The following is a 25,223-nucleotide window of genomic DNA, read 5'->3' on the forward strand; positions in this document are numbered from 1 at the left end:
GAAATACCAGGTTGATGCAAAGCCCAGATCACAGATCTGGGAACCAAAAAGGACCTTGAAGATGAATTTCTTGAGTCCCCTACCCCCCAGCACTACAGTTCTTTCTCTATAGTCATGTTCAGAGGAGTGGTGTGATCTGTGGGTTACATGTAAACTAAGTTGGTTCTTAAAATGTTTATCAAATGTTGCAGATTTTAGGACATCATAGTTAATGATGAGAGAAGTAAAATGCCCCTGAGAGAAACATCTCCAGGAATCACAAGATGTCTGAGCAGCAGAACCCACACGGTCGATGTGGGAAGACACACTTGCGTGCCACATACTTCTCAGTTATAATTACTGCAGCATGTCCTTTTTGTGTAGTACAACTTTAGCTCATGAGGCTGTTTTCTTCACTCAGCAAGTCGAACCTCCAGGCTCAACAGCCACATCTGGAAAGGAAGAGATGTAGAGACTTAGCACTGGGAAGCCCGGCATGCACATTTGGCCCAGTGTGCTTGGCCCAGCTGAATCTGCTGAATTTCTAGAATATTCCCTCACATTTAGAACTTCATCTACTTTGCAGACAGTGGGACCCGTGTGCACAGTACAGCCAAGAGAAGGTTGGCCCAGCTGAATCTGTTGAATTTCTAGAATACTCCCTCACATTTAGAACTTCATCTACTTTGCAAACAGTGGGACCCATGTGCACAGTACAGCCAAGAGAAGCTGTATTGACAGTACCTTGTTCTGCTGCTGCAGACGGAGGGAGGTCCCCAAGAACTGGCAGTGGCCTTCGCCATTCTTTTAGGCACTTTTGGCTGATTAAAGAACAAGTGAGGGGTGAAACAAGCAAGGTCAAACACGACAAAATTGGTCCAAAAGAGATTTCAAAGGGGTAAAGAGCAGAAGTTATCCTCTAATGGGAGTACTTTATCTACTTATTGATGATTTGGAATGGCTTGTTTATAAACTGTTGGAGAGTTGTATAAACTGTTGGAGAGTTGGACTTTGGACACTAGCTAGTGTAAGATTCAAAACAATGTTCTTTCTTTCTTTTTTTTTTGGTCTGGTCATGGAGCCTGAAGTCTGGGCCTGGGCGCTGTCCCTCAGCTCTTCAGCTCAAGGCGAGCACTCTACCACTTGAGCCACAGTACCACTTCTGGCTTTTTTCTTTTTTCTTATATGGTGCTGAGGAATCGAACCCAGGGCCTCAGGCTTGCAAGGGAAGTGCTCTACCACTGAGCCACCTTCCCAGCCCCCTGAACGATATTCTTACTACCAAGCAGCTCTTCTGCTTTTGTGACCAGCCCTTCGAAGTTCCCAGTTGGGGCCGACAAGAATACGGCTGGCAGAAAACAGCGCCACCACGTGTTCTTGAGTGTCTTAATGTCACCAGGATTTGGAAGCCACAGGGTAACAGACCAGTAACATAATCAGGAACCAGGTGCAGAGGCGACACAATTGCTACAGAGGGGGAATTTTTTTCTCTCAAATTCAGCACAGATCTGGACAGGTGATAAAGGGTCTCAACCAATGTGGACAGCAGTTAAGGACATGGACAATGGCTGAAGTATATGGAAGCTAAGCACATGCCTGCCCTGAAGCCAGCTGCTGCCATGAAGACAGTTAGGATTTCTGCACTGGTAAAGGACCACCAGAAGGGTGAAAGTTCACATCCAGGTGTGCCTGACCCCAATGCCCATGATGAAAGCATCACAGATTAAAAGGCTTCCATGTGGAGCACTGAAGGGCCTACTCCACTCTGGAGTGGAGGCATTGGAGGTGAATTCACTGTTCACCTCCAAATGTGTTTTAAAGGGTTTGAGCTTAAAGGAATGAAATGAGCTCTCCTCACCCTTCCTTTTTGGAAAGTTCAGCCTAAAAGTATAGCTTTCATTATTTATAATGAAAAGTAATCAGACACTATAGTATCACTGAGGGGTAGTGCTAAGTACCCAGCTCACAGAGAACACGTGTCCAGTGATCTCCGACACCAGATGCATATGCAGCATTTGCAGAATGAATGAATGAAGGTGTACATGAGCATTTCATTAATTTTTCTTGAGGCACATTATAGGCTAGAGGCTGAATATTATGGAATGATTCAAATGTGCTTTTATCTGAGAGTAGAGGAAATAGATCAAGTGTAAGATTGATCTTACACTTGACTGCTTCCATGACTCAAAGGGCTGTTATTATTTCTCAGGTTGTGTATTCTGAACTTAGGTGAAATTCTCAGTCCAATTTATCTTTTATTCTTGCTGCCTCCAGAAAGAGTCACAGGACTTCTAAAGAAATTATACATATCTACCAGAGCTCATGGGAACCATGTACGTATTAATAACTAGAGAAGAAAATCTAATTCAAAATCCGGTCACTCCCATATTACTCTGCACAACTTGTTTTCAGTTATCAGTTTAAGAAGCACAATAAATAGTTTTGCTGCATCATTTGGCAAAAGTTATTGCTTGATTGTAGGGCTTTGAAGTGCTGGCTCACAGTCCTCACAGCTGTCCTTTGAATGATGGGGGGAAGACAGGAAGGACCCTGCTCTCAGATGCAAGGCTTCTGGTTTATGACTAGCACTTTTACCCTGGGGAGCCCAACAGGCTCCACCATCTTCCAATCTTCTCTGTCACACGTTCATCAATGCTGTCCTCTTTACCTACTTGGTGTTTAGAATCCTTTTCACCTCCCACTTCACTTAGTACCCAGTCTTGGATGCGCTCTTGCTGAGCTTGAGTTTCAGTCCCTGAAGGACCAGAGGTGCTCTTTGAAACTATTGCTTTCCTTAGCCAAGAACAGAAAAATACCATCTTACAAAACTGCATGAGGGTAGTATGTTTCAATTCATTGACAATTGTTTATTTAGAATGATCCAGATAACTCCTCCCTTATAAAGTTTGAGATACAGTAATTCTGTACCATACAATTCATCCTTACCTCCAATCTAAGTGTAGAACATTTTCACCATCTATCTTCCCAAACCTGTACTTCTTATCTATTATTCTGCAGTTCCCCTCACCCAGTCCCTGATATCATGAATCTTATTTTCTGTCTCTGTAGATTTGCATTTCTGGACACTTTATACAGAAGGAACCAGGCAATAGGGGACTTTCAGTATCTGGCTCTTTCACTGGTTGAAATATATGTACATGAGTACATATATAATGTACATGAGTCAAGGCTCCATTCCGCTTTATGGTAGAATAGTATTCTTTATTTATTTTTTTGGGGGGGTCCGGTCGTGGGGCCTGAACTCTGGGCCTGGGCACTGTCCCTTAGCTCTTCAGCTCAAGGCTAGCGCTCTACCACTGGAGCCACAGCGCCACTTCCGGCTTTTTTCTTTTTGCTTATGTGGTGCTGAGGAATTGAACCCAGGGCCTCAGGCATGCAAAGCAAGCGCTCAACCACTGAGCTACCTTCCCAGCCCTAGAATAGTATTCTTTTGTACAGATAAATCCTTTTTTTTTTTTTTTTGCCTGTTTACCAGTTGATAGGAATTTGTGTTATTTACAACTTCAATTGTTGTGAATAATGTCACAAACATAGATGTGTAAATCTGTTTGTGAATGTATGTTTTGCTCAATTTGGTTTTGCCAATACCAGGAGTTTGAATGTCAGGCATTGTGCTTGCTTGACTTGCTTGCTCGGCTGGCACTCTGCCACTCAAGCTATACCTCTAGGCTTGGATGTGTTTTTCAATTCTCTTCTATATCTAAGATGGAATTGCTGAGTTATATGGTAGCTGAATATTTACCTTCTTCAGAAAGCTCAAACTATTTTCCAGAGGGGCTGTACTGCCTGCCTCCTGCCCACAGAGGGTTCCAAATGTTTCACAAGTGTGCGTTATAATCGACATTTGAGTCCAGTCTTGATTACATTCACTAAACAACACTGAGAATCATTTCATGTGCTTATTGGCCATTTGTATGTCTTCTTTGGATAAAGGTATATTGAAAGATTAGATAACTTTTTCCAATTTTTTTGTTTTGAATCCTTTTCTAAAATGTATTTAGTACTTTTGAGGCAGTCTATCATAGGGACAAGGGACATGAGAATCAAAGCAAGCCAAACTTAGAAGTTAAACATTACACTGGATAACTTTTTAAGAAAAATAGTTTCCCTTACAACCTAACATATTCAATTACAATGTATAGTCAGATATTTTCTCTAACCTTTCTCCAGATGAGTAATGTACCCAAGAACTAAGACTGGCATAGCAATTCTTCTGATTAGGAGAATGCTCATAAAAAGAACAAGAAATTGCCAGGTGCCAGTGGCTCATGCCTGTAATCCTAGCAACTCAGGAGGCTGAAATCTAAGGATTGTGGTTCAAAGCCAGCCTGGGAAGCAAAATCTGTGAGACTCATCTCCAATAAACCTGCCAGAAAACCGGTAGGGGTGCTGTGGCTCAAGTGGTAGAATGCTAGCCTTAAGCTGAAGAGCTCAGGGGCAGCACCCAGGTCCAGAGTTCAAATCTCATGACCAAAAACAAATAAACAAAAACACAAGCAAAAAACAAAAAAACGACAAGAATAGCCCCACATAGGACCCTTTAACTGGTAAGAATAATAATGATAGAGAAATTATGCAGGGAGTTCATAAGCCTAATGGCTGAGAATGATGACTTGGATGTTGATTAATACACACACACACACACACACACACACACACACACACACACACACACACACACACACACACACACACACGTCAGGCACTGGTGGCTCAGGCTTGTAATCTTAGCTACTCAAGAAGCTGAGATCTGAGGATCATGGTTTGAAGCCTTCCTGAGTAGGAAAGTCTATGAGACTCTTATCTCCAATTAATCACAGAAAAAAAACTGAAGTAGAAATGTGGTTCAAGTAGTAGAATGCTAGCCTTGAACAAAATATTGCTCAGGGATAGCGCTCCAAGCCCAGAGTTCAAGCCCCAGGACTGGTGAAAAAAAAAAATCAAAAAACCACCGTCCTGTGAACAAATACAACAATGATACTTACCAGACACTATGTAGCAAAGGAACTGGATATCTTATGTGTGGGGACAGGAGGGAAAGATTGGGAGACAGTGACAGAAGGGGGAAAATGGTACAAAAAGAATTATACTGAGTGTTCCTAATTCATGTAATCCCTCTGTATATCAATTACACAAAAACAATTTTTTAAAAACCACATTCCGACCTGTTCACTTAAAGGAATGATTCAGTAGAGTCTTGTGGACCTACAGTCCCCACAGTCTGCAAGAGAGAGAGAGAGAGAGAGAGAGAGAGAGAGAGAGAGAGAGAGAGAGAGAGAGAGAGAGAGAGAGAGAGAGAAAATTCTCAGTCTGACCATTTAAGAACTCCCTCACTTGATATGTGGGCAGAATTGATGACCATAGCCATGTCTTTGGAAGCCAGTGACACATTAACCCAGTTTTCCAGAATCCATCACCTCCATGTCCACAGATCCCAGTAAAATCTTGTGGTCTTGAAACTGCTAGTACAGCTCCTTCTTGAGCCTGCTTTGCTTTTCCTTAATTAACTTTGCTTTGCTTTTCCTTAATTAACTTGCTCCTGCATAAGTCTCCTCTGTGTCCATCCTTTTTTGTTTGTGCTGGTACTGTGTCTTGAACTCAGGGCCTGGGTGCTGTTCCTTAGCTTTTATGTTCAAGGCTGGTGCTCTACCTCTTAAGCCACATCTTTATTTCTAACATTTGCTGACAGTTACTTGGAGATATGTCTCATAGACTTTCCTGCCCAGGTTGGCTTCCAACTGAGATCCTTAGATCTCAAGCTTCTGAGTAGCTAGGATTACAGATATGAATCACTGGCTCCTAGCTCCATCTTTAAATTCTTTCTCTGGCAAAATCAGGAGTGTCTAGGGTAGTATTAGGAACACTTTCATACAGAATTAGCAAACAGACCATGTTGTATGTTGAAGCCTTAAGAATATCACCTGAGCTTCAGAGTTTTGATTTCATGGGTTAGAAGTATAGTAGTGAAAAAGGAAAGAAACTCAAATCTATTGTTGGCCACCATTGGCTCATGCCTGTGATTCTAGCCATGCAGGAGGCAGAGAAAAATGATGGAGGCCGACCTGGACAAACAACAACAAGAAAACTTTGGGTGATGGTGGCTCATTCTTGTAATCTTAGCTCATCAGGAGGCTGAGACTTAAGGATCACAGATTGAAACCAGCTTGGGAAGGAAAGTCTATAAGACTCATCTCCAGTTAACTTCCAAAGAGCTGGAAGTGGAGTTGTGGCCCAAGTGATAGAGCACTGGCCTTGAGCAAAAAAGCTCAGGGACAGTGCCTGACCTGAATTCAAGCCCTAGTACTCTCGTACTCTCGTACTCTCGTATTCTCATACTCTCGTTCTCTCTCTCTCTCTCTCTCTCTCTCTCTCTCTCTCTCTCTTCTCTCTCTCTCTCTCTCTCTCTCTCTCTCTCTCTCTCTGTCTCTCACAGACACACAGACACACACACAGACACAGACATACATACACACACACACACACACACACATGTTTTCAAAACCCCCTTCTCCACCAGTAGTTGACCACAGTGGCACATGCCTGTCATTCTAACTTTGTGAGAGGTATAAATAGGTGGATCATGGTCCAGGGTCATACCCTGGCAGGAAGTGAGGCCATATTTTAAAAATGACTAGTGCAAGAAATGACTGGAGGCTTAATGGCAGATTGTCTGCCTAGCAAGTGTGGGGCAATGATTTCAAACTATGGTATTGCCAGACAGACAAACAAAAATACTGTTGTCAATTAAGTCTAAGGAACTCCACAGATATTTTTACAAAGGTTGCTCACTTAAATCTGACATGAATTCTGGTGGATAGTTTCTATCCTGTCTTTGCAAATGAGAAAAATGGGTGCTTGAGAAGTAAGCTTTTGTCCAAGATAACAAGAGGTCCTGAGAATGTATGAAGTAGGTTCTTGTCTGCTGCTCCACCAATTCAGAAAGGGTAACTAGCCCGTCCATGTTTTTTTCTTCTTGTATTCATTTGTGTGAGTAGATATCTGTGGGGTGGTAGTGAAAGTAGGATACTGAATTAAATAACATGTTCCAGTTAACCAAAGCTTGGGTAAGTTCTAGGATAGCTAATGGGGTTGACTGCCAATCTTATGAAATCTATATTTCTTCACCTTGAAGTTGGGAATAAATGAAGGATGAATTGAAGAGAGTGGAAAATGTTCCTTTTTTAAAGGAGGGAACTTATTTTGAGGTTTTTTTTTGGGGGGGGGTCTTGTCATGGGACCTGAGCTCTGGGCCTGGGCGCTGTCCCTCAGCTCTTCAGCTCAAGGCTAGCGCTCTACCACTTGAGCCACAGCGCCTTTCCCGGCTTTTTTTCTTTTTGCTTATGTTGTGCTGAGGAATCGAACCCAGGGCCTCAGGCATGCAAGGCAAGTGCTCTACCACTGAGCCACCTTCCCAGCCCTATTTTGAGTTATTTTGCCAAGTAATATTTAAACCAGACATAGATGTGTGGGGTGCTGGCCATCCCTGGACACAGGCAGAGCAGGCAGCTCCGTGGAAGCTGGATCACACAGGCGCCGGGCTCTGGCGAGGACAGGGTTCTCTGCTAAGTCCTCGAAAGATCTACCTCTGTAACTTCAAGGTAGTCCCTATCTGAACAGGAAAGGTCCTAGCCCCAACTGGCCAGCCAGCAGGGTAAGCAACTAACCTTCAAGATTTCTTAGACTATTTCTAACTTCTAATCCTATAAAACAATTCTTTCCTTTCCTTTACCTATAGTTTTTCCTACCTATAGTTTTCAGATAACTTGATTTTGCTTTTCTTTCTTGTGACCCTGAAGGTACTAAGCCAAGGTCTTGTCTCTTAAGCTGAAGAACCAGATAGCAAGGCACTGAAAACCCTCCTACTGGGGCTGAGGTGTCCACATGCATGGCCCTCACCACCTCCTCTTCACATGCACAAGGGTAAAGGCCCTAGCAACGAACCTAAGAAGTCTGGAAGTCCGTTTATGAAGAGGTCATCTTCTGACAGCTAGAGCCAGTTGACAGTGTGTCATGTGAGGGGAAAAGCCAGAGCCGGCAACAACCACCAGGCCTAGCACAAGAGGAGCCTGTCTCCAAAGACTGTTCTCAGGGCATGGCCACAGGGCCACGGATGCACCATGCTTTCTCTGAGTGAAGCTGGCACTCCACGGAGTGTCCACATTTAAACAGAAGGGCCTTCCCTCTTGTCCGCTGCTTCTCAGCAGCTCCCTCCTCTGAGGCCAGGCCTTTCCTCTTGTATAAAAGGTAAGAGTTGGTGGAAAGGAGGTCTTTTTCCTTTGTTGCTGTTTTCATTTTCTTTTCTTTTTGTCATACTTGTTCCTTCATGTTTTTGGGAGTCTAATGGGAGGCACAGATATGGAGGTACAATGGGCAAACAAATGCAGTGGTGGTGCTCACTAGACACCATGTTGACAATGAATTATATAGTTTGTGGGTGGGGTGGGGGAACGGGAGAGCGAGGCAAGGGGTAACACTGTCCTGACTTATGTAACTGTTACCCTTCTGTACATCACCTTTATAATAACAATTACAAAGTATTTTTTTAAACAAAGGTAAGAGTTTAAACATCAATGCTAGCATTCTCTTGATATTTGCTAGGTAAACTATGCCAAATAAATATGAGTAGCTCAAGCTCAGGAGAAAAGCCTCTGTACTCATTTAAAAACAAAATTAACTTTTGTGATTATAGAACACCTAAAATAAAAATAATTTTTTTATTTCCTGTCAGTCATGGGCCTGAACTTTGGGCCTGGGCGCTGTCCCTCAGCAATTCAGCTCAAGGCTAGTACTCTACCACTTGAGCCACAGCACCACTTATGGCTTTCTCTGTTTATGTGGTGCTGAGGAACAGAACCCAGGGCCTTCATGCATGCAAGGCAAGCACTCTACCACTGAGTCACCTTTACAGCCCCTAAAAAAATAAAATTTTAAAGTAAGATAAAACATAAAGATGGCAGAAGTAACACCACTAGCAAAAAAATTGATGTTTTAAACTTGCAATACATTTTCCCAAATATCTGCTTTATGCAAAATACAAAATTCTACATTTATTGACTTCTATATTTATTAAACATAGGTAATCAAGAAAACTGTAAAAGTATAAAGAAAAATGCAGAACCACAATCTTACAATGCTCATAGAGATGAAGAGGAAGTGTTTAGAATATAACTTGTCTGGCAAATTCTTTCAGATGATGAATTTTCTTTGCTGTTCTGATTCTCTGTGGGACAGCTAATTCAGGATGGTCACATGGCCTCTTTATTTCTTTCTCTCTTTTTTTCTTCTTCTGTATTGGGGCTTGAACTCAGAGCTTTGGACTCTTGCTTGGCTTTTTTGCTTATGGCTTTTTTTTCAGGTTAATTGGAGATAATTCAATTTCTCTTACCAGGCTTGTTCCAAACTACACTTCTCAAAAATATTAGCATTTGGAGTAGCTAGCATTATAGACATAAGTAGCCAGTGCTTAGATCACATCCTTCCTTCCTTCCTTCCTTCCTTCCTTCCTTCCTTCCTTCCTTCCTTCCTTCCTTCCTTCCTTCCTTCTTCCCTCCCTCCCTTCTTCCTTCCTTCCTTCCTTCCTTCCTTCCTTCCTTTCTTTCTTTCTTTCTTTCTTTCTTTCTTTCTTTCTCTTTCCTTCTTTCTTTCTCTCCCTTTGTTCCTTCCTTCCTTCCTTCCTTCCTTCCTTCCTCCCTCCCTCCCTCTCTTTCTTTGTTTCTTTGTTTCTCTCTTTCCCTTCCTCCTTTTCTCCCTCTCTCCCTCCTTCCCTCCCTCCCTCTCCCTCTTTCCTTCTTTCCTTCTTTCCTTCCTTCCTTCTTTCCTTCCTTTCTTCCTTCCTTCCTTCCTTCCTTCCTTCCTTCCTTCCTTCCTTCCTTCCTTTCTTTCTTTCTTTCTTTCTTTCTTTCTTTCTTTCTTTCTTTCTTTCTTTCTTTCTTTCTTTCTTTCTTTGTTTTTCTTTCTTTCTTTCTTTTTTTCTTGTCCTGGGGCTTGAAGTCTGGCCTGGGCCCTGTCCTTGAGCTTCTTTTACTCAAGGCTAGCACTGTACCACTTGAGACACAGTGCCATTTCCATCTTTTTCTGTGTAGTTTATTGGAGATTAGAATCTCATAGACTTTTGTACCCAAGCTGGCCTCAAATCCTGATCCTCAAATCTTAGCCTCCTGAGTAGCTAGGATTGTAGGCATGAGTCACTGATGTCTGGCCACATGATTCTTAATGAAGTTTGGTGAGTGCTATCTGGTCAAGCTACTGATTTAGTCAATTTTTCCCAGAATGTGTCATCAATCAACTGAGCTTATTTTTTTTCTACTTGTGGGTTTGTAAGGAAAAGATGAATGAACTCTGGCAGGCCACACCATGGCTTCTGTGACCGCGTGGCATCTTCTCACTGACAAGAGAAGAACATGCTTCAGAAACTGGTAAATCTGACAGAGAAAAATGGAATTTCAGACAGCTATGAATCTATATCACCGGAGAAACCACATGTACCTTCTCACCAGATTTGCCTGATGTTTCTGAGGGTGTTTTGTGACTGTGTCCCCAGGCTTCTCATTTGGAGTCCAAGTCCTCCACCATCTCTGTGCTCTGTACCGCGGCTGTGCATTTGTGATTCTCTCTAATATGACTTTGTTTTCTTTTTGCATTCTGTGAAGTTCTTGTTTTCTTTTCTCCCTGGGAAGACTTCAGAAGAGAATTCATGCCTTTCGTGACAGGCTGAAAGTTACAATACCAGCTCTGCACTCACAGGGCAAGTAGTGGCTGCCATGTGTGTGGCTGCTGTTCGCTAACCCAGGAAACAAACCTCAAACAAACCTGTTCAACCCAGTCTCAGGAGGCAGGAAGGCTCATAAGGTGAGGTGAAGGTGCTTGTCCTCCCACAGATGTGCGTGGAGGTAGCTCCAGGAGGAGATGCTGGGCAGAGTCTCAAAAGGAGAATGAGGCCACCAGCAAGGAAGGGAGGATAGACCCAGGGATATGAGCAGAAAACAAGACCCTATCTGAAACCTGAGGAAGCCAGAAAGGGCTGGGGTTGTGGCTCAAGTGGTAGAGTTTTTGCTTAGAAAAAGCAAGGCCCTAAGTTCAAACCTCAGAACCATGTACACGGACGGGCACACACACACACGCACACACAGACACGCGCGCGCGCGCACACACACACACACACACACACACACACACACCACTGGAAAATACAAATATAATTTAAAATTTCTTTCTACTTTCTGTGTATGATCAGGAAAAACATGAAAAGTATTTTTATGCTTTAAAAAGGGAAACGGTTTGATGGATTTGGGAACTGTGAGTCCTTGGTGACCTCATTCGATTATTCAGCCGCTCAGCAAACATTTACTGAGTACTCACAGTAAGCTTTTGTGCAGAACATAGGTGTGCAGTGATGAACAGAACAGTGATGAACAGAATAGAGAAAATTCCTACAGGTACCAGTCTCATGCTTGGTGTGAAAACAGATGGTAAATAGGCAAACACACACACACACACACACACACACACACACACACACACACACCAAACTACAAGTATGTGTGATATGTGGGGAGCCTTATTTTGAGTGGGGTCAAGTCTCCTGGAGCACACCACTCAGCTGAGATTGAAGTTGAATAAGAGGTAACCAGCCTGGAAGAACATTCTGGATCTTTCTCTACTAAGAAGGGCATTGGGGCACAAAGAGAGGGACAGTTGTACTTAAACAATGTGTGTCTTCCAGTGGCTCAGTCAGCAGCAAATAGACTGGACACAGAAGAGCCAGCAGATGGAGCATGAGCCTGGCTCTTATAGAAGAGAAACTCTCACTCTCTAGGCTTCTCATGGCAACATATGGTGAATATAAGCAGAAGTGGCAATGTGGCTCGAGTGGTAGAGCGCTAGCCTTAAGCTGAAGAGCTAAGGGACAGCGCCCAGGCACAGAGTTCAGACCCCACAACAGACAAAAAAAAAAAGCAAGAGTTTCTGAAGGAAAGCCTCCCTCACCACCACCCTTGCCTCTGGGCCCCACCCTTAAAGGGAAGGACAACTAGCAAGCTGGGTTAGGGCTGAGGCCACAGGAACAGGGGACATGTGCTAGTGTTCATAGGGTGGTGTGGAGGGACAGGAAGTAGGAAGGTCCACTTCTCTCCTCTGAAAAAGGGCCAAAGTCAACACCAGGGAAAGCAGGGGTTACTAGAGAACAGGATTAGCACCACAGTCTGGCTGATGTATAGTGGCCCCAGGCCCTTTCGGGATTTGTGCATGTCTTTATTCTCCTTGACAGACAAGGAAGAACGTAGACCTGCTGGTTGTGGAAAATGATGGCTTGGCATTGGAGGCATGTCTCAGTTACAGATGCCACACAATGAGCAAAATGATGGCTTGTGGACTGCTGAATGAGCAAGGTTGGGAACACCTAGCACTCACCAAGGTCTGGCTGCAGTCTTGGCCACATTCTGCAGGCACCCTATGCCTCAGTTCCCCCATGTGTGAAGGAAGGAACACAACCACTCTACCTCACTAGGTCCTGGTAAGAATGAAGAGTCCAGCAGTTCATTGAATGGTATGTGCAACAGGTACAAGGTCAGGGTAATTGTCACCTTGGGTTCCCATCTTCTAGGGGCCTTGAAGCGCAGGGCTTTGAAGATGGCTTGCACTTGGGGGCCACTGCCGGAGCACTCCCTCCTCTCATCCTGGGGTGGAGGGGACAGTACACCTTGCCTCGCTCCACCCTCATAGCTGGCCTCTCAGTTACCTCTGATTTCTGGAGCTGATTCTGCCGTCAGTTTGTCTCTTGTTCCGCATAGCAGAGGCCACCTTCTGCAGAAGCAGGCGATTGTCCCTGTCGATGACAGACAGCCGTTCCTCCTCCAGCTGCAGACATGGAGATCCCTGAGGAGCCCAGGCTTCAGAGCACAGTTCTCCTGACTGCCCCTTGCAGGTCCCCTAGCCTCGCCGGCGGCCGGCATGCCTGCAACCAGGGGCTCGTGCTACTGTGCTGTGAACTGGAATACACTAGGGTGGATTTGCAACTGTGAGGAGCTACAGCATCTTCCAAAATGATGCCACTTTCTCAAACTGATAACTTGGTAGTCACATTAATATTGAAATGATTTTATATTTTAAAAGAGATATATTTAGCATTGTTCTGAAGAGAAGGGTCTTTGGGCCCAGAGAAAATAATGTGTCACTTTAAAATACATTGACCTTTGGGTTTGCTCAAAATGGGCTGTACTTGTGTTCAGCCCATTCCCGTATTGTTCCTAGCCATGTAAGAGGGATGTCTCAGTGTGCCGTGGAGGCTTTGCCGGAATATGCCACCCAGGTCTCACTCTTGCTGAACAGCCTAAAGCTCAAAAATAAACATTCTGAGCAGCCAAACAACGTTCTAGTTCAAAGGAAGTGTGTTTTCTGAAGCATCCCTGTAGAAATAGCACTGCCTGAAGGTGAGGCATGATGGTTCAGCTTGAGGATCTAGAAGGTTCCAGTGTAATTACCCACCATTTCAACTGGGGTAGGACTGTATCAGCTGACCACCAAGCCTACAGTTGTCTTTGACTAGAGACTCTGTCTCCCTACCCGTATCCCTGGGTCTTGGGGGCCACTAAGATCTTGGGCAGCATGATTAATCATGTACCTTCAGCCTCTTGAGCTTCAGGTGCAGGTGGCTGAAAGTTGGTGGTGCACGGGTGTCCACCAGTGGCTGGGCATTCTGCACCTGTGGCACAAAGTGAGCAGTGAGATTCCAGGGGCCATTTCAGCAGGTAAACAAACTTAGGTGTGCAGCTTCTGAGCTATTAGCACTGGGACATAATTGCTTGTGGTGTCAAAGATTCCATATCAGCCCATGGTTGAAAGCTCCAACTGAAGTTCATGATCTAACTCAGAATAGAATGTCCCCCTGAGGGGAGCAGGAAGCCCTCAGACAGGGTCCCACACTGTGCCGTTAGATAAAAGAATCAAGTAGGTGTAGAGAAAGGACTCTTCAAGTACTAAAAACCAGGCCTACCTCCCTGCCTGCCTGGTTGGAACCCTTCCTGCAGGAGGCCATGTCTTTTCCCCTGCCTTGCTGTGCTGTCTGAGCCTAGTGATGTCTTCAGGACAATAATTTTAGCACTGGTTACAAAGCCGCACCTGCTGAGTTTCCTGTTAGGAAATGTACCACAGGATTGGAGGCGTGGCCCAGGTAGTAGACCATCAGCCAATGAGTGAAAACATTATATCAAGAGTTCGAGTCCCAGACTCGGTTAAAAACAAAAAAGATGTACTATTACTAGAAAACATTGATTTTAAACTAGGATTTTCCATGCAGGAGAGTATATATTATAATATATTATTATATTATTCTTTGTAGTAAAATGAATCTCTCATGTTCTAGGACGTTGACTACCAGAGTGTATTAGCTGATGTGATGATCTGAAGATGACAACATTAGGAACCGTGGCCACCCAAAGCCCATCTAAAATGACCGTGTGGGGTTTGGGGTAAAAATGAGCAGTAGAGCACTTGCCTGGTATGAACAAGGCCCTGGGTCCCACCCCTGGTACTGTAATAAATACACAATACAGTCTGAACACAAACCCCTGTGTGTAGCACAGTAGACTGGGGACTGTGAAGACAGAGAGGCTAGGATCCCACTCCTGTGGTGTGGAGCACACCCAGGAGCTGAAACCTTTGAGGGACCAAGGCAGACCAGCAGTATGGTCATAAACACTGTCTCTATGTGTGGAAGAAGGCAAGATGGGAGACAGGAGGTGGTTCCAAGGCACGGTGGTCTAGCTGGGCCATAGAGAAGGAGTTGGCAGGCATGGAGCCTGTCTGAGAGACTAGGATGAGGGAGAGAGGAAGACCTGCCCCTACACAGCTTTTGGACAGTGGTGACACCAAGGTGAGGGAAATGTGGTGAGCAGGGTTGGGGCAGAATCAGAAGATTATATGTGTGACATTTTAAATATGAAATGACCATGTGGTGCTTTCTAGAAGAACATCTGTACAAGATTCAGGTGAAATTTTAAAATCTAGTACTGTTATGTATAGCTTGCTTCATGATAGAAGCAGTATTGACTTAGCTCTTTGAACACATGGTCTTATCCAATGTCATCTCTTACAGATACTGAACACCAGGTTTCCTGATGGAAAAGTGCAGCCAATGAATGTCAGGTTGCTGAGGAGGAAGGCCTTCCAGTGCCTGAGGAGGTACTTCTAAGTGGGCAGCAGGAAACTGGATGAACCCTGGTCCAAGGTCAATCTCAGCTCCCCAGCTAGAGGCACTCCATGGATATCTTTGGACCCCAGGTTCAGATGACTGACACCATTTTATGCTTTCATCTGGAGCTGCAAGATCTGCATTTACTTATGAGGAAAACCAAACTCAGGACAGTTCTGTGAAAGAAGTATCTTGTGTTCTTAAAATACGCCCATGCAATGTCAGACAAGAAGTTTGGGGCACTGCAGATTGAAGTCATATGGAAATGTGAAGGTATGTGACACTGAACTCTGCTCTGGAGAAGAGCCACAAAGTGAGCTCATTAAGAAAGTGGGAAGTAAGCTGAAAGTATCAGTGGTCACATAGCCTTAATCTAAAGATTGTCCTGTGGTTACATATGAAAAATGGGTTTGTTCTTGGAAAATATACAGTGAATTGTTGAGATAACATGTATTATATTCAACCTGTCCTCAAGTTGTTCAGAGAAAGTGAATGTATGTGTGTTTGTGTGTGTGCATGTTTGTGTATATGTGTGTGTGAAACAGAGAGAGAGGGAAATGAGAGTCAGAGAGACACAGAGACACAGACACACAGACAGAAAACCCGGGTAACAGTATTTGGGAGGTGAAATTGTTTGTATGATACTTAAAATAGTTCTCTAATCCTGAAGATATTTTGAAATAAAAAGAGCCATTTTTTGTAATCTACTCAGTCCTCTGTCCTCCCTGCCCCTTTCAGACAGCCCCTTTCTGAAGCCAGCTTGAACTTCCTCAGTCCCTTTTCATAGTTTCACTCACTTTCAGTGAACCTATAATAAACTCATTGTATTATTTTGTGCTATTAAGTTTATGAAAATTATGTCTAATTGTAATTACCATTCTGTCTTTTTTCCCCACTCAAAATTGTGTCTTAAACTATTGTATAAAAAATTTTAACTACAGCTGGGTGCTGGTGGATCATGCCAGTAATCCTAGCTACTCAGGAGGCTGACATCTGAGGATCACGGTTCAAAGCAAGCCCAGGCTTTCCTAGTCTGTGAGACTCTTATCTCCAATTAATCACCAGAAAACCGGAAGTGGTGCTGTGGCTCCAGTGGTAGAGAGCTGGCCTTGCGCTGAAGTATGCAGGGACAGTGCCCAGGCCCAGAGTTCAAGCCCCACGACTGACCAAAAAAAAAATTCAAATACAGATAAAAATAGAGACTGTAACAAACCAACCACAGTCACTTTTGGTGAGGCTGTGCCCACCTCTGCCCACTATCTTCCCTCGGCTGAGGCCATAGCAGAGTGATCTCAAAGTCTCACAAATTCTCACCCTCAGGTCTTCAATGTATGTTTCCAAGAGATAGGAAATTTTGTTGTTGTTGTTAGTCATGGAGCTTGAACTCTGGGCCTGCATGTTTCCCTCAGCATTTCAGCTCAACATTAGCACTCTACTACTTGAGCCACCGCGCCACTTCCAACTTTTTCTGATTATGTGGTACTAAAGAATCGAACCCAGGGCCTCATGCATGCGAGGCAAACACTCTACCATTGAGCCACCTTCCCAGCCCAGATAGGAAATCTTTTTAAAAACTATGATCATACCCCAAATGGTGATAGTTCCTTGAACAACATCCAGGCACTGGTCACATCCCTGACCTTACTCTCTCTTCTTTCCCTTTCTTCTCTTGTTCATTCCTTGATTTAGAGTACAAGTGGAAACATCTATACGGTGTGTTTGATGGGTATTTCTTTTAGGTTTCTTTGAATATGTAGTTTCCCCTATTTTTATTTATTTTTCTAGGAAAGCAGACCATTTGTCTGTAGTTCCTCACTTTGGATTTTACCGAGAGCATGATCGATGCTTCCTATAAACTGACATCTAGAATTTCAGGTACATTTTTTTTCCCTTGGCAAGACTAAAGCATAGGCCAGGCTCTAGTGTCTCACATCTGTAGTCCTAGCTATAAGATTGAGATCTGAGGATCACAGTTTGAAGCTAACCTGGGCAGAAAAGTCCCTGTGAGACTCTTATCTCCAATTAACCACCAGAAAACTGTAAGTGAAGCTGTGGCTCAAAGTAGTAGAGCGCTAGCCTTAAGCCAAAGAGCTCAGGAACAATGCCCAGGCCCTGAGTTCAAGCCCCATAACCACTACCAACAACAACAAAATACTTTTTTATGTGTGAACTGGTCGTAGGGATTGAATTCTGGGACTGGGCACTGTCATTTCTTGAGCTTTTGTGCTCAAGGCTAGTGCTCTACTACTTGAGCTACAGCTCTACTTCTGGCTTTTTGGTGGTTAATTGGGGATCAGAGTCTCATTGACTTTCCTTCCTAAATTGGCTTTGAACTACAATCCTCATAAAGCCTTCTGAGTAGCAAGTATTATGGGTGTAAGCCACAAGAGCCTGGCTTAATAGCATACTTTCACTAGAGAAATTTCATCTAGGTTCTCTTTATTCACCTTTTTTTGGTTTTTGAAACAGGGTCTTGTTATATAGCCTAGACTGGCCTCTAATTTGCAATTCTCTAAAATAACAATGTTTGATGTGTTCCAATAATTACACTCTCCTTAGTGAGTTCAACTCTTGCTACCTCTGTCCAGAGAGAGTCTCCTCATTGGCTCCAGGGCTAGTGGCCTTCCAGAAGGGAGGCAGAGCAGGCTACATGTAGATCTCTATCCCTTCTTGGAGCCAGCCATGCCCATCCATGACTGAGTCTAGAGAGAGAGGGCATTCATAGATCACACCTGCATGCCAGGGGTGTGAACTAGCATTGTTAGAAGCTTGGCATTTCCAGTCATTGTATGGACACTGTCCGTCAGTCCTTCCAATTCAGGGCTATTTTCCTTCCTGAAAGCCAACTTGAAAGCCAACTTATGGCTGCACTTCCCTTCTCCCTGGCTGAAACTCTCAGTTCAACTGCACTAATGGGACCACCCATTTCCTTTTCCCATCTAAAAACTACAACAGACTGACCGGAGCAGTACCAACACAACATCACTGGCATGGCCACTGAGGACAGTTCCATGTATCTTCATTGCATTGTCTTTGGGGAATCTCACTATAAGTGTATGAATTTCTGATTTTAAAGGCAACTGGAAAGTTTTCTAAGTATGCTTAGGGCACCAGTTGTATCTTCAGTGAGGTTCATTTCATTATCAGTATTTCTGAATTTTTAAATTTAATTTTGCCTATACCATATAGAATATTTACACGGTTCCAAAGTCAAGTTTGCCAAAGCTTCTCTTTCTGAGTTCTAGGTCCTCCCACCTTCTCCCAATTTTCACTACTTCACACCCACACACACACACACACACCCACACACACACACACACACACACACACACACACACACATACACACACACACACACACATTGTTGGTCTTGGGGCTCGCTCTTCAGCTCAAGGAAAGTACTATACCACTTTAGCCACAACACCACTTCTGGTTTTCTAGTGGTTTATTAGAGATGAGTCTCACGGACTTTTCTGCTAGGGCTGGCTTTGAACAATGATCCTCAGATCTTAGCCTCCTGACTAGCTAGGATTACAAGCGTGAGCCACTAATGCCCAGCTACTTTCATATTTTTATATGTAGGTGCATACAATGTACATAAACATATTCATTTCCACCCCTTTATTTAGGACAAATAAAGCATATAACGGTATGTTATATATCTTTCTTTACTTTTTTCATTAAATAATATATATTGTCAGGTTTTCATCACTCTAATTAAATACCTGAGGCAGTCTACTTTATACAGAAAGAGATTTACTTTGGCTTTGAGTTTGGCCCAAGGCCCAGGGGCCATATTCAGTGGTAGCCTTCTTGCTGGTAGAGACAAGAGACAACACAAGGTATCATGTGACAGGAGACCAGGAAAGCATATATGGTGTGTGTGTGTGTGTGTGTGTGTGTGTGTGTGTGTGTGTGTGTGTGCGCATGCGCGCGCCTGGGTGCATGCATGTGTGTGTGTGGCACCTCTTCTTTCTTTTTTTCCCTTGCGAGCAAGGTCCAGGACATGTTATATAAAGGTTCTGGCTTTGAGCTACATGCTGGTCCACCCTTCTCTTCTTACTGAATCACCAGTACTCTGTTACGGGGCTTTTCCCTGGTAGTCCTATCTGATCACTACCAAAGCACCACCGTCAGATCAAGTTGCTCTTCTTTTGGTGCCTCGTGGTAAAAGTGTTGTTTCAGCACTTGCAACTTGGAGGAGGCTTCATTCTAACCACAGCATGGTACATTCTAGAAATGCCTGGGTAGCAGTAGATAGATAGATATGCTCCTTATTACTTTACAGCATATGGTATTTCATCATGTGAATTACACACTGATTTATTTACCCAGCTCCCATTGAGGGACATTTGGATGGGCTTCAATTTTGCTATTACAAAAACCATTGCAATTAATATCTCTTTTGCAACTTGTGTTTGTGTCTTTGCCAATGTATTTTTGGAATTGAGATGGCTAGGGCAAAGGATAATTTGTATGTAATTTTACTAGGTGTTGCTCAATTTTGCCACCTCCCAATGCATTTTACAGGCTGACCAGCACAGTGTGACAGAAACCCTTACCTAGTGCATGACCAACAACATTGACGCTTTTGCCTATCTCATAGTTGAGAAACAGTATTAGAGCATAAGTTTAATTTGCACTTCTCTATTAATGATTAAGTTGGAAATCTTTTTATACATTAATAGCTATTTGAAATTTCTCTGTGAACTTTTTTTTAATATTGTGTATTTTCAGTTGGGATGGTTTGCAGATGTATTTTTTTGTTTGTTTATTGTGTGTGTGTGTGTGTGTGTGTGTGTGTGTGTGTGTGTGTGTGTATGTGTGTGGTACTAAGGATTGAATTTGGGGCAGTTAAACCATATCTTTGCCTACACTATCTTCCCTTTTGAGGTCTCAGTAACTCTGTGTCCAGGTTAGTCTTAACTCCCAATTCTGCCTCTGTCTCATGAGGAGCTGGAATAACAGGCATGTACCACCACACCTGACTTTATATTTAGAAAATCTTTATACATAAAGATAGTAAGCAGGGCGCTGGTGGCTCACACCTGCAATCCTAGCTGCTCAGGAGGCTGATATCTGAGAATCACGATTCAAAGCCAGCCTGGGCAGGAAACTCTGTGAGATTCTTATCTCCAATAAACCACTAGAAAACTGGAAGTGGCGCTATGGCTCAAGCAGTAGAGCATACCCCTTGACCTAAAGAGTACAGGGACAGCCCAGAGTTCAAGCCCCTGAATGAAAAACAAAACAAACAAAAAGACAGTAAGTCTTTGTGATATATTATTTTCCCTAATTTATACTGGGCTTTTCTTTACTTGCTTTTTTGTGCCATGCAATTTTTTTTGTTAGTCAAATTTATCAATTTTCCCTCACTATGGGTTCTGAGTTATAGTTAGTAAAAGCTTTCCACTCCTAATTTATATGTTTTCCCATCTGGTCTCTACATTCTAGACTCATCTGCTTCTTGGAAGTTTTTCTATTTTGTAATTTGACCTACCATAATATGTCTTTTTTGGAATGATGCAATGCTTTTCTTTTTTCCTGATAACTTTCCTGGCTTTGAAATCTCTGTCTAAAATTAATAGCTACTTTTTGTGGTTGGTGGTGGTTGTGGGGCTTGAACTTAGGGCCTGGGAGCTGTCCCTATGCCTCTTTGTGTTCAAGGTTTGTGCTCAAGGCTAGTACCCTACTACTTTGCGCCAAAGGGCCACTTCTGGTTTTTGAGTGGTTAATTGGAGGTAAGAGTCTCACAGGGACTTTTCTGCCCAGGCTGGCTCCGAATCACAATCCTCAGATCTCAGCCTCCTAAGTAGCTAGGATGACAGGTACTTTTGTTTTCTTTTGATGGTGTTCACATATTTTATTTTTCTCCATCTATTTACTTGGAATCTATATATCTTCATATTTGAGTGAGTTTCTTGTGGGCAACAGTTAGTTGAATCTTGGTTTTTGATTTAATCCAACAATTCTTAACATTTTAATTGGTGCATTTAAAACCACTGACATCCAAAGTGATTGCTGGTTTAGTTTTTTTTTTTATTATTTACCATATTTTCATTTTTGCTTTACTTGGTTCCTAGTTTTGTCTTTCACTGATTTGTTCTCTGTGGATTCTATTGAACATTTTACTCCATTTCTTTTTTGTTGTTGGTGGTCATGGGGCTTGAACTCTGGGCCTGGGCACTGTCCCTCAGCTTTTCAGCTCAAGGCAAGCACTCTACCACTTGAGCCACAGCGCCACTTCCAGTTTCCTGTGGTTTATTGGAGATAAGATTCTCATGGACTTTCCTGCTTGGGCTGGCTCTGAACTGTGATCCTCAGATCTCAGCCTCCTGAGTAGCTAGGATTACAGGCGTGAGCCTGTGGCACCCGACTGTATTTGATTTTTCTTTTTTTTTGTTGGTTGTGGGGCTTGAACTCCGGGCCTGGGTAGGGTGGTACCTGGTTGCGGGGTCTTCAATGTGGAAGAGAGGAAAGGGCCAGGCACAGGCAGCCTTCTGGGAGGGGGGACATCGAGTAGGGATTGAGGGTGAAGTGGGTGCTGCTGCATCTGGAAGGCTGGGCTGACCCCTCACTCCTTACCCAAGTCGCCGTCCCCCTAGAAAGGCCCTGTGCTGATCAATAACATCTACAACTGCCATGCCCTTTCCGGCATGCCTCCCCAAGGAGACCAGGCCACTGGCCAGCCTGCACATAAGGCCTGAATACCATGTTGGAGTGTAGAGTGAGAGGGGATTTTTTTCTTTTAATCTTTGATTTTTTTCTGAGTTTGTCCTCTGAGGCTCCTGAAGCTGTGCTGTAGTGTCTAAGGTGAATCTGCAGGAAATTCTCACTTGTTACTGCCTTCAGCATTGCTTTTCCTCCTGTTACAGTTCCCGATACTGTCGCTGTGCGTGTCATACCTTTTGTACCCTCTCACAGTCTCTGCATGCTCTGCTTTTTTGTTTTCAGCTTCACTCCCTTTGCTTTTCAGTTTGAGATGTTGCAGTAGTTGTGTTCTTCCCTAATTCATGCTGAAATCTCGTCCCTCTTCTGATTAGATTAAGAGTTGGACCTCTGGGGAAGTGATGAAATCATGAAGCTTTCTTCCTCATGAGCATGACTAAAGCCCTTACTGAAGAGGCGTCAGAGGGCTGCCTAGACCTTTCCTCTCCTCCACATTGAGGACCCCCCAACCAGATGCCATCTTAGAAGCCACCTTACCAGATGATCATGTACCTTGGCCTTGGTCATATGCTTTTCACATCTACGGCTGTAAGACAGGAGTGCCTACTGCTTATAAACCACCTGATCTGAGGTGTACATAAACTGCCTGGTTTCGGTGTCTTGTTATAGCAGAATGGACTGGGTTGGGCTTTACTGATATAGCCTTAAGTTTGAAGGGTTTGCCCTGAGTAGCGTCTTGACTGCTATTAAAACATTGGAGCGGGAATGCCAGGAAGGGAAAGAAGGCATTACTGAAAGAGGCAATGAGCAGGACAGAGGGGCTCGTGAGAGTCACAGCCAGCCCAACATGAGGTACCCTCTGGAAAGTGAGGGGCAGGATAAGAAAGAGGGGCTAAACCCTAAGGCACCATCTGCTGAGGTACCAGGGCAAAAACGAGGCACTACACTCTAGTGATGTCACTTGGTTGTCACTGGGAACTGGGGTACAGTTCTGTCTTTGTTACATCAAAGTCCCTTGCATTTTCAGGGGTTCTCAGACAAGCAGAAGATACTAGACCACTTAAAAAACTGACAACCCTTGAGCTTTTCATGTGGGGGAAATTTATTTTTATCCAAAGTAGTTGAATTTTCTGGTTAACTGGAGATAAGAAAATCACAGACTTGCTTGTCTGAGTGGGCTTTGAACTGTGATCTTTGGATCACAGCTCCTGAGTATCTAGGATCATAAGCACAAGGTCCAGCACCCAGGTTCTAGGGGCCACTTCTGACGTTTTGACTGTGGCTTCTTGTGCCTAGGCTTCCTGACTGGCTCTGGTCCCCTTCTTTCCCCGACGACGAGACACATCATCCTCCCTGGTGGCAGCCTTGGGTTGGGGTAGTGGACTCTCGTGCCTGGACTCTGCTGCTAGTCATAACCATATTGAATGCTCCAGCAACTCAACTTGGTTCCAGAAACTAGGTTACCAGAGCAGACGGGGCTGCCCGAGTCCCGGCTACAAGTCGTTCTTCTTAAGCACTCCTATGCTTGTGACCCTTCATTTCACAAGCCTCGCTGTCCCCTCAGCCCTCACCTCCCACACTGGACATCTAAAAGCATCTTGTTTTATAATGCCTTAGGTAAAGAGCTTTGTATCTGACATAGGCTAGGGTGAAATGGACTGCCTCTCTCAAGCCCAGTCTATACCAGTCCCAGATCCAAAAGAACAGACAGCTAGAGTTGAAATCTTCAATAATGAAGATGGTTCAGGGAAGCAGTGCTTACGGGTAGTTATGGCCATGTCCAACCTTTTCACTGTCTACCTAGTAACAGCCCCTGAGCAGGCGGTTACCCTGGGCTCAGAACATCGAGGTGGCAGAGATGGCCAGCACTCGCAGACGTGGCAAAACAGCTCATGAACCATGAACCTGTGCGTCTGACTCAGTGGTGTGAGATAGCAAAGAAAAGAGCCAGAGAATGTGGGGCATGCTTCTTAGAGGAGGGGGTTGAGAAGAGTCTCTGGGGAGGTGGCTAGAATGGAGCCTTGGGAAAGCAAGGGAGGAGTGCTCAGTGTGGGCCTTGCAGGGAGGGTGTAGGAGGACGGAGATATCAAGGAGCAAGTGAGGCTGGGGCCCTGTGTGAGCAGCAGTGAAGACTCTTTACTGTGTCACCTGCAGTCTGGCCACAGGGTGTCATCTGAAGCGAAGGGCCTGACTTGTTCAGTCCCTAGGCTGTCTCTGCAGGCATACACTGTAGCTGCCCATTCTCAAGAGTGCTTCCAGCCTTGATCAGCTCAGACATGGCATAGCAGAGACAGACTTGGTTAAAAGATGACCGATGGAGGGTACAGACCGAAAGTCAGGTAGCTATCCCAAACCACATAGCAACAATCCCAGTCAGTGTCCATATGTGCAATGAATGAATGGGCCAATAATATTCTGATAAGAACAATTACTACACATGATCTTAGCCAAAAGGCCGAGAAGCGATTAGGGCCAATAATATTCTATCTCTTTAAAGTGCAGGTTGGCTTTTAGTCCCCCTTGGTATATGCAAATCTGACGTAAGTGAGCTAACATGTCTTTCTCGCTATAGGTCCTTTAGAAACATGTTGCAGCTGCAGATGGCACACAAAAACTGTGTTTAGTGAAATCTTGTTGCATGACAACCCACGTGACGGGCCCTGTTGGAAAATGTCTTCCCAACCCTCCATCTCCATGCCTGCCTCCACGGCTCACCTGAGGCGTACTGTGAGTGTGAGGAGAAGGCGCCCTCTTACCTTGTGCCTGTGGTCCTGGTATGCCTTCTCCCAGGCTCGCTGCAGATCTGCACTGGCAGGGGCTCTGTGCATCTCAGGTTGTAGGCTTCTGTCTGAGAAGAGCAGACTCCTGTGCAAGTCTGTTTGTGTGGCCACATGACCGTTGCCACGGAGCCGGGCAGGAGGGGCCCAAGCCTGCCACTGGAACTTCCAAGCAGTGGGTTGGGATGGACAGAAAAATGAACTCATAGTCCACAGTAGCAGGTGATAGTTCAGTGTTGCTGTTTTGAGGAATCCTACTTGGATCCTAGCCTCAAGGGAAGAAAACATGAAGAACAAGGCATAAAGAACTTGTCCTTTGTCCACAGGAGCAGCTCTCGTCTACTAGCATGCCTAGCCCTCACTTCTTGTTCCCCCTTTACTCTGCCTTTTCTCCCTTCCAGTCCTTTCCTTTTTGAATTTCTGCCTTGCTTTAGGCCTCCTCATCACTTTTCTGCCCTACCCTTTCTTTCTTTCTCCCTGCCCCCCCATCAGTCCTGAGGCTTGAACTCTGGGCCTGGGAGCTGTCTCTGAGCTTCTTTTTGCTCATAGCTATTGCTCTACCACTTGAGCCACAGCCCCACTTTCAGAGT

The 25,223-nt window shown here is 44.3% G+C and overlaps 1 protein-coding gene and 1 pseudogene across 5 annotated transcripts; both read right to left on the minus strand.

The window, feature by feature from the left end:
* Positions 1-351: 351 nt before the first annotated feature.
* LOC138813474 (uncharacterized protein CFAP97D2-like) lies at positions 352-24,734 on the minus strand. Of its 5 annotated transcripts, none has more exons than XM_070001912.1 (6): positions 24,613-24,734; positions 13,619-13,699; positions 12,737-12,855; positions 10,486-10,677; positions 724-800; positions 352-431 (listed from the first exon to the last, which is right to left on the minus strand). In XM_070001912.1, the coding sequence occupies exons 1-6, from the start codon at positions 24,682-24,684 to the stop codon at positions 397-399; spliced, it is 576 nt and encodes a 191-aa protein (XP_069858013.1). In that variant the 5' UTR covers positions 24,685-24,734; the 3' UTR covers positions 352-396. The 5 variants fall into 5 exon arrangements, with proteins under 5 accessions (XP_069858013.1, XP_069858012.1, XP_069858016.1 ...); XM_070001911.1 differs by having other exon boundaries at positions 12,737-12,873; XM_070001915.1 differs by lacking the exon at positions 10,486-10,677 and having other exon boundaries at positions 12,737-12,873.
* On the minus strand, positions 24,173-24,323 carry LOC138814427 (U2 spliceosomal RNA; annotated as a pseudogene).
* Positions 24,735-25,223: the final 489 nt, after the last annotated feature.

The sequence above is a fragment of the Dipodomys merriami genome, unplaced genomic scaffold (assembly GCF_024711535.1).
Source record: "Dipodomys merriami isolate MVZ:Mamm:240054 unplaced genomic scaffold, mDipMer1.0.p SCAF_6, whole genome shotgun sequence".
NCBI lineage: Eukaryota > Metazoa > Chordata > Mammalia > Rodentia > Heteromyidae > Dipodomys > Dipodomys merriami.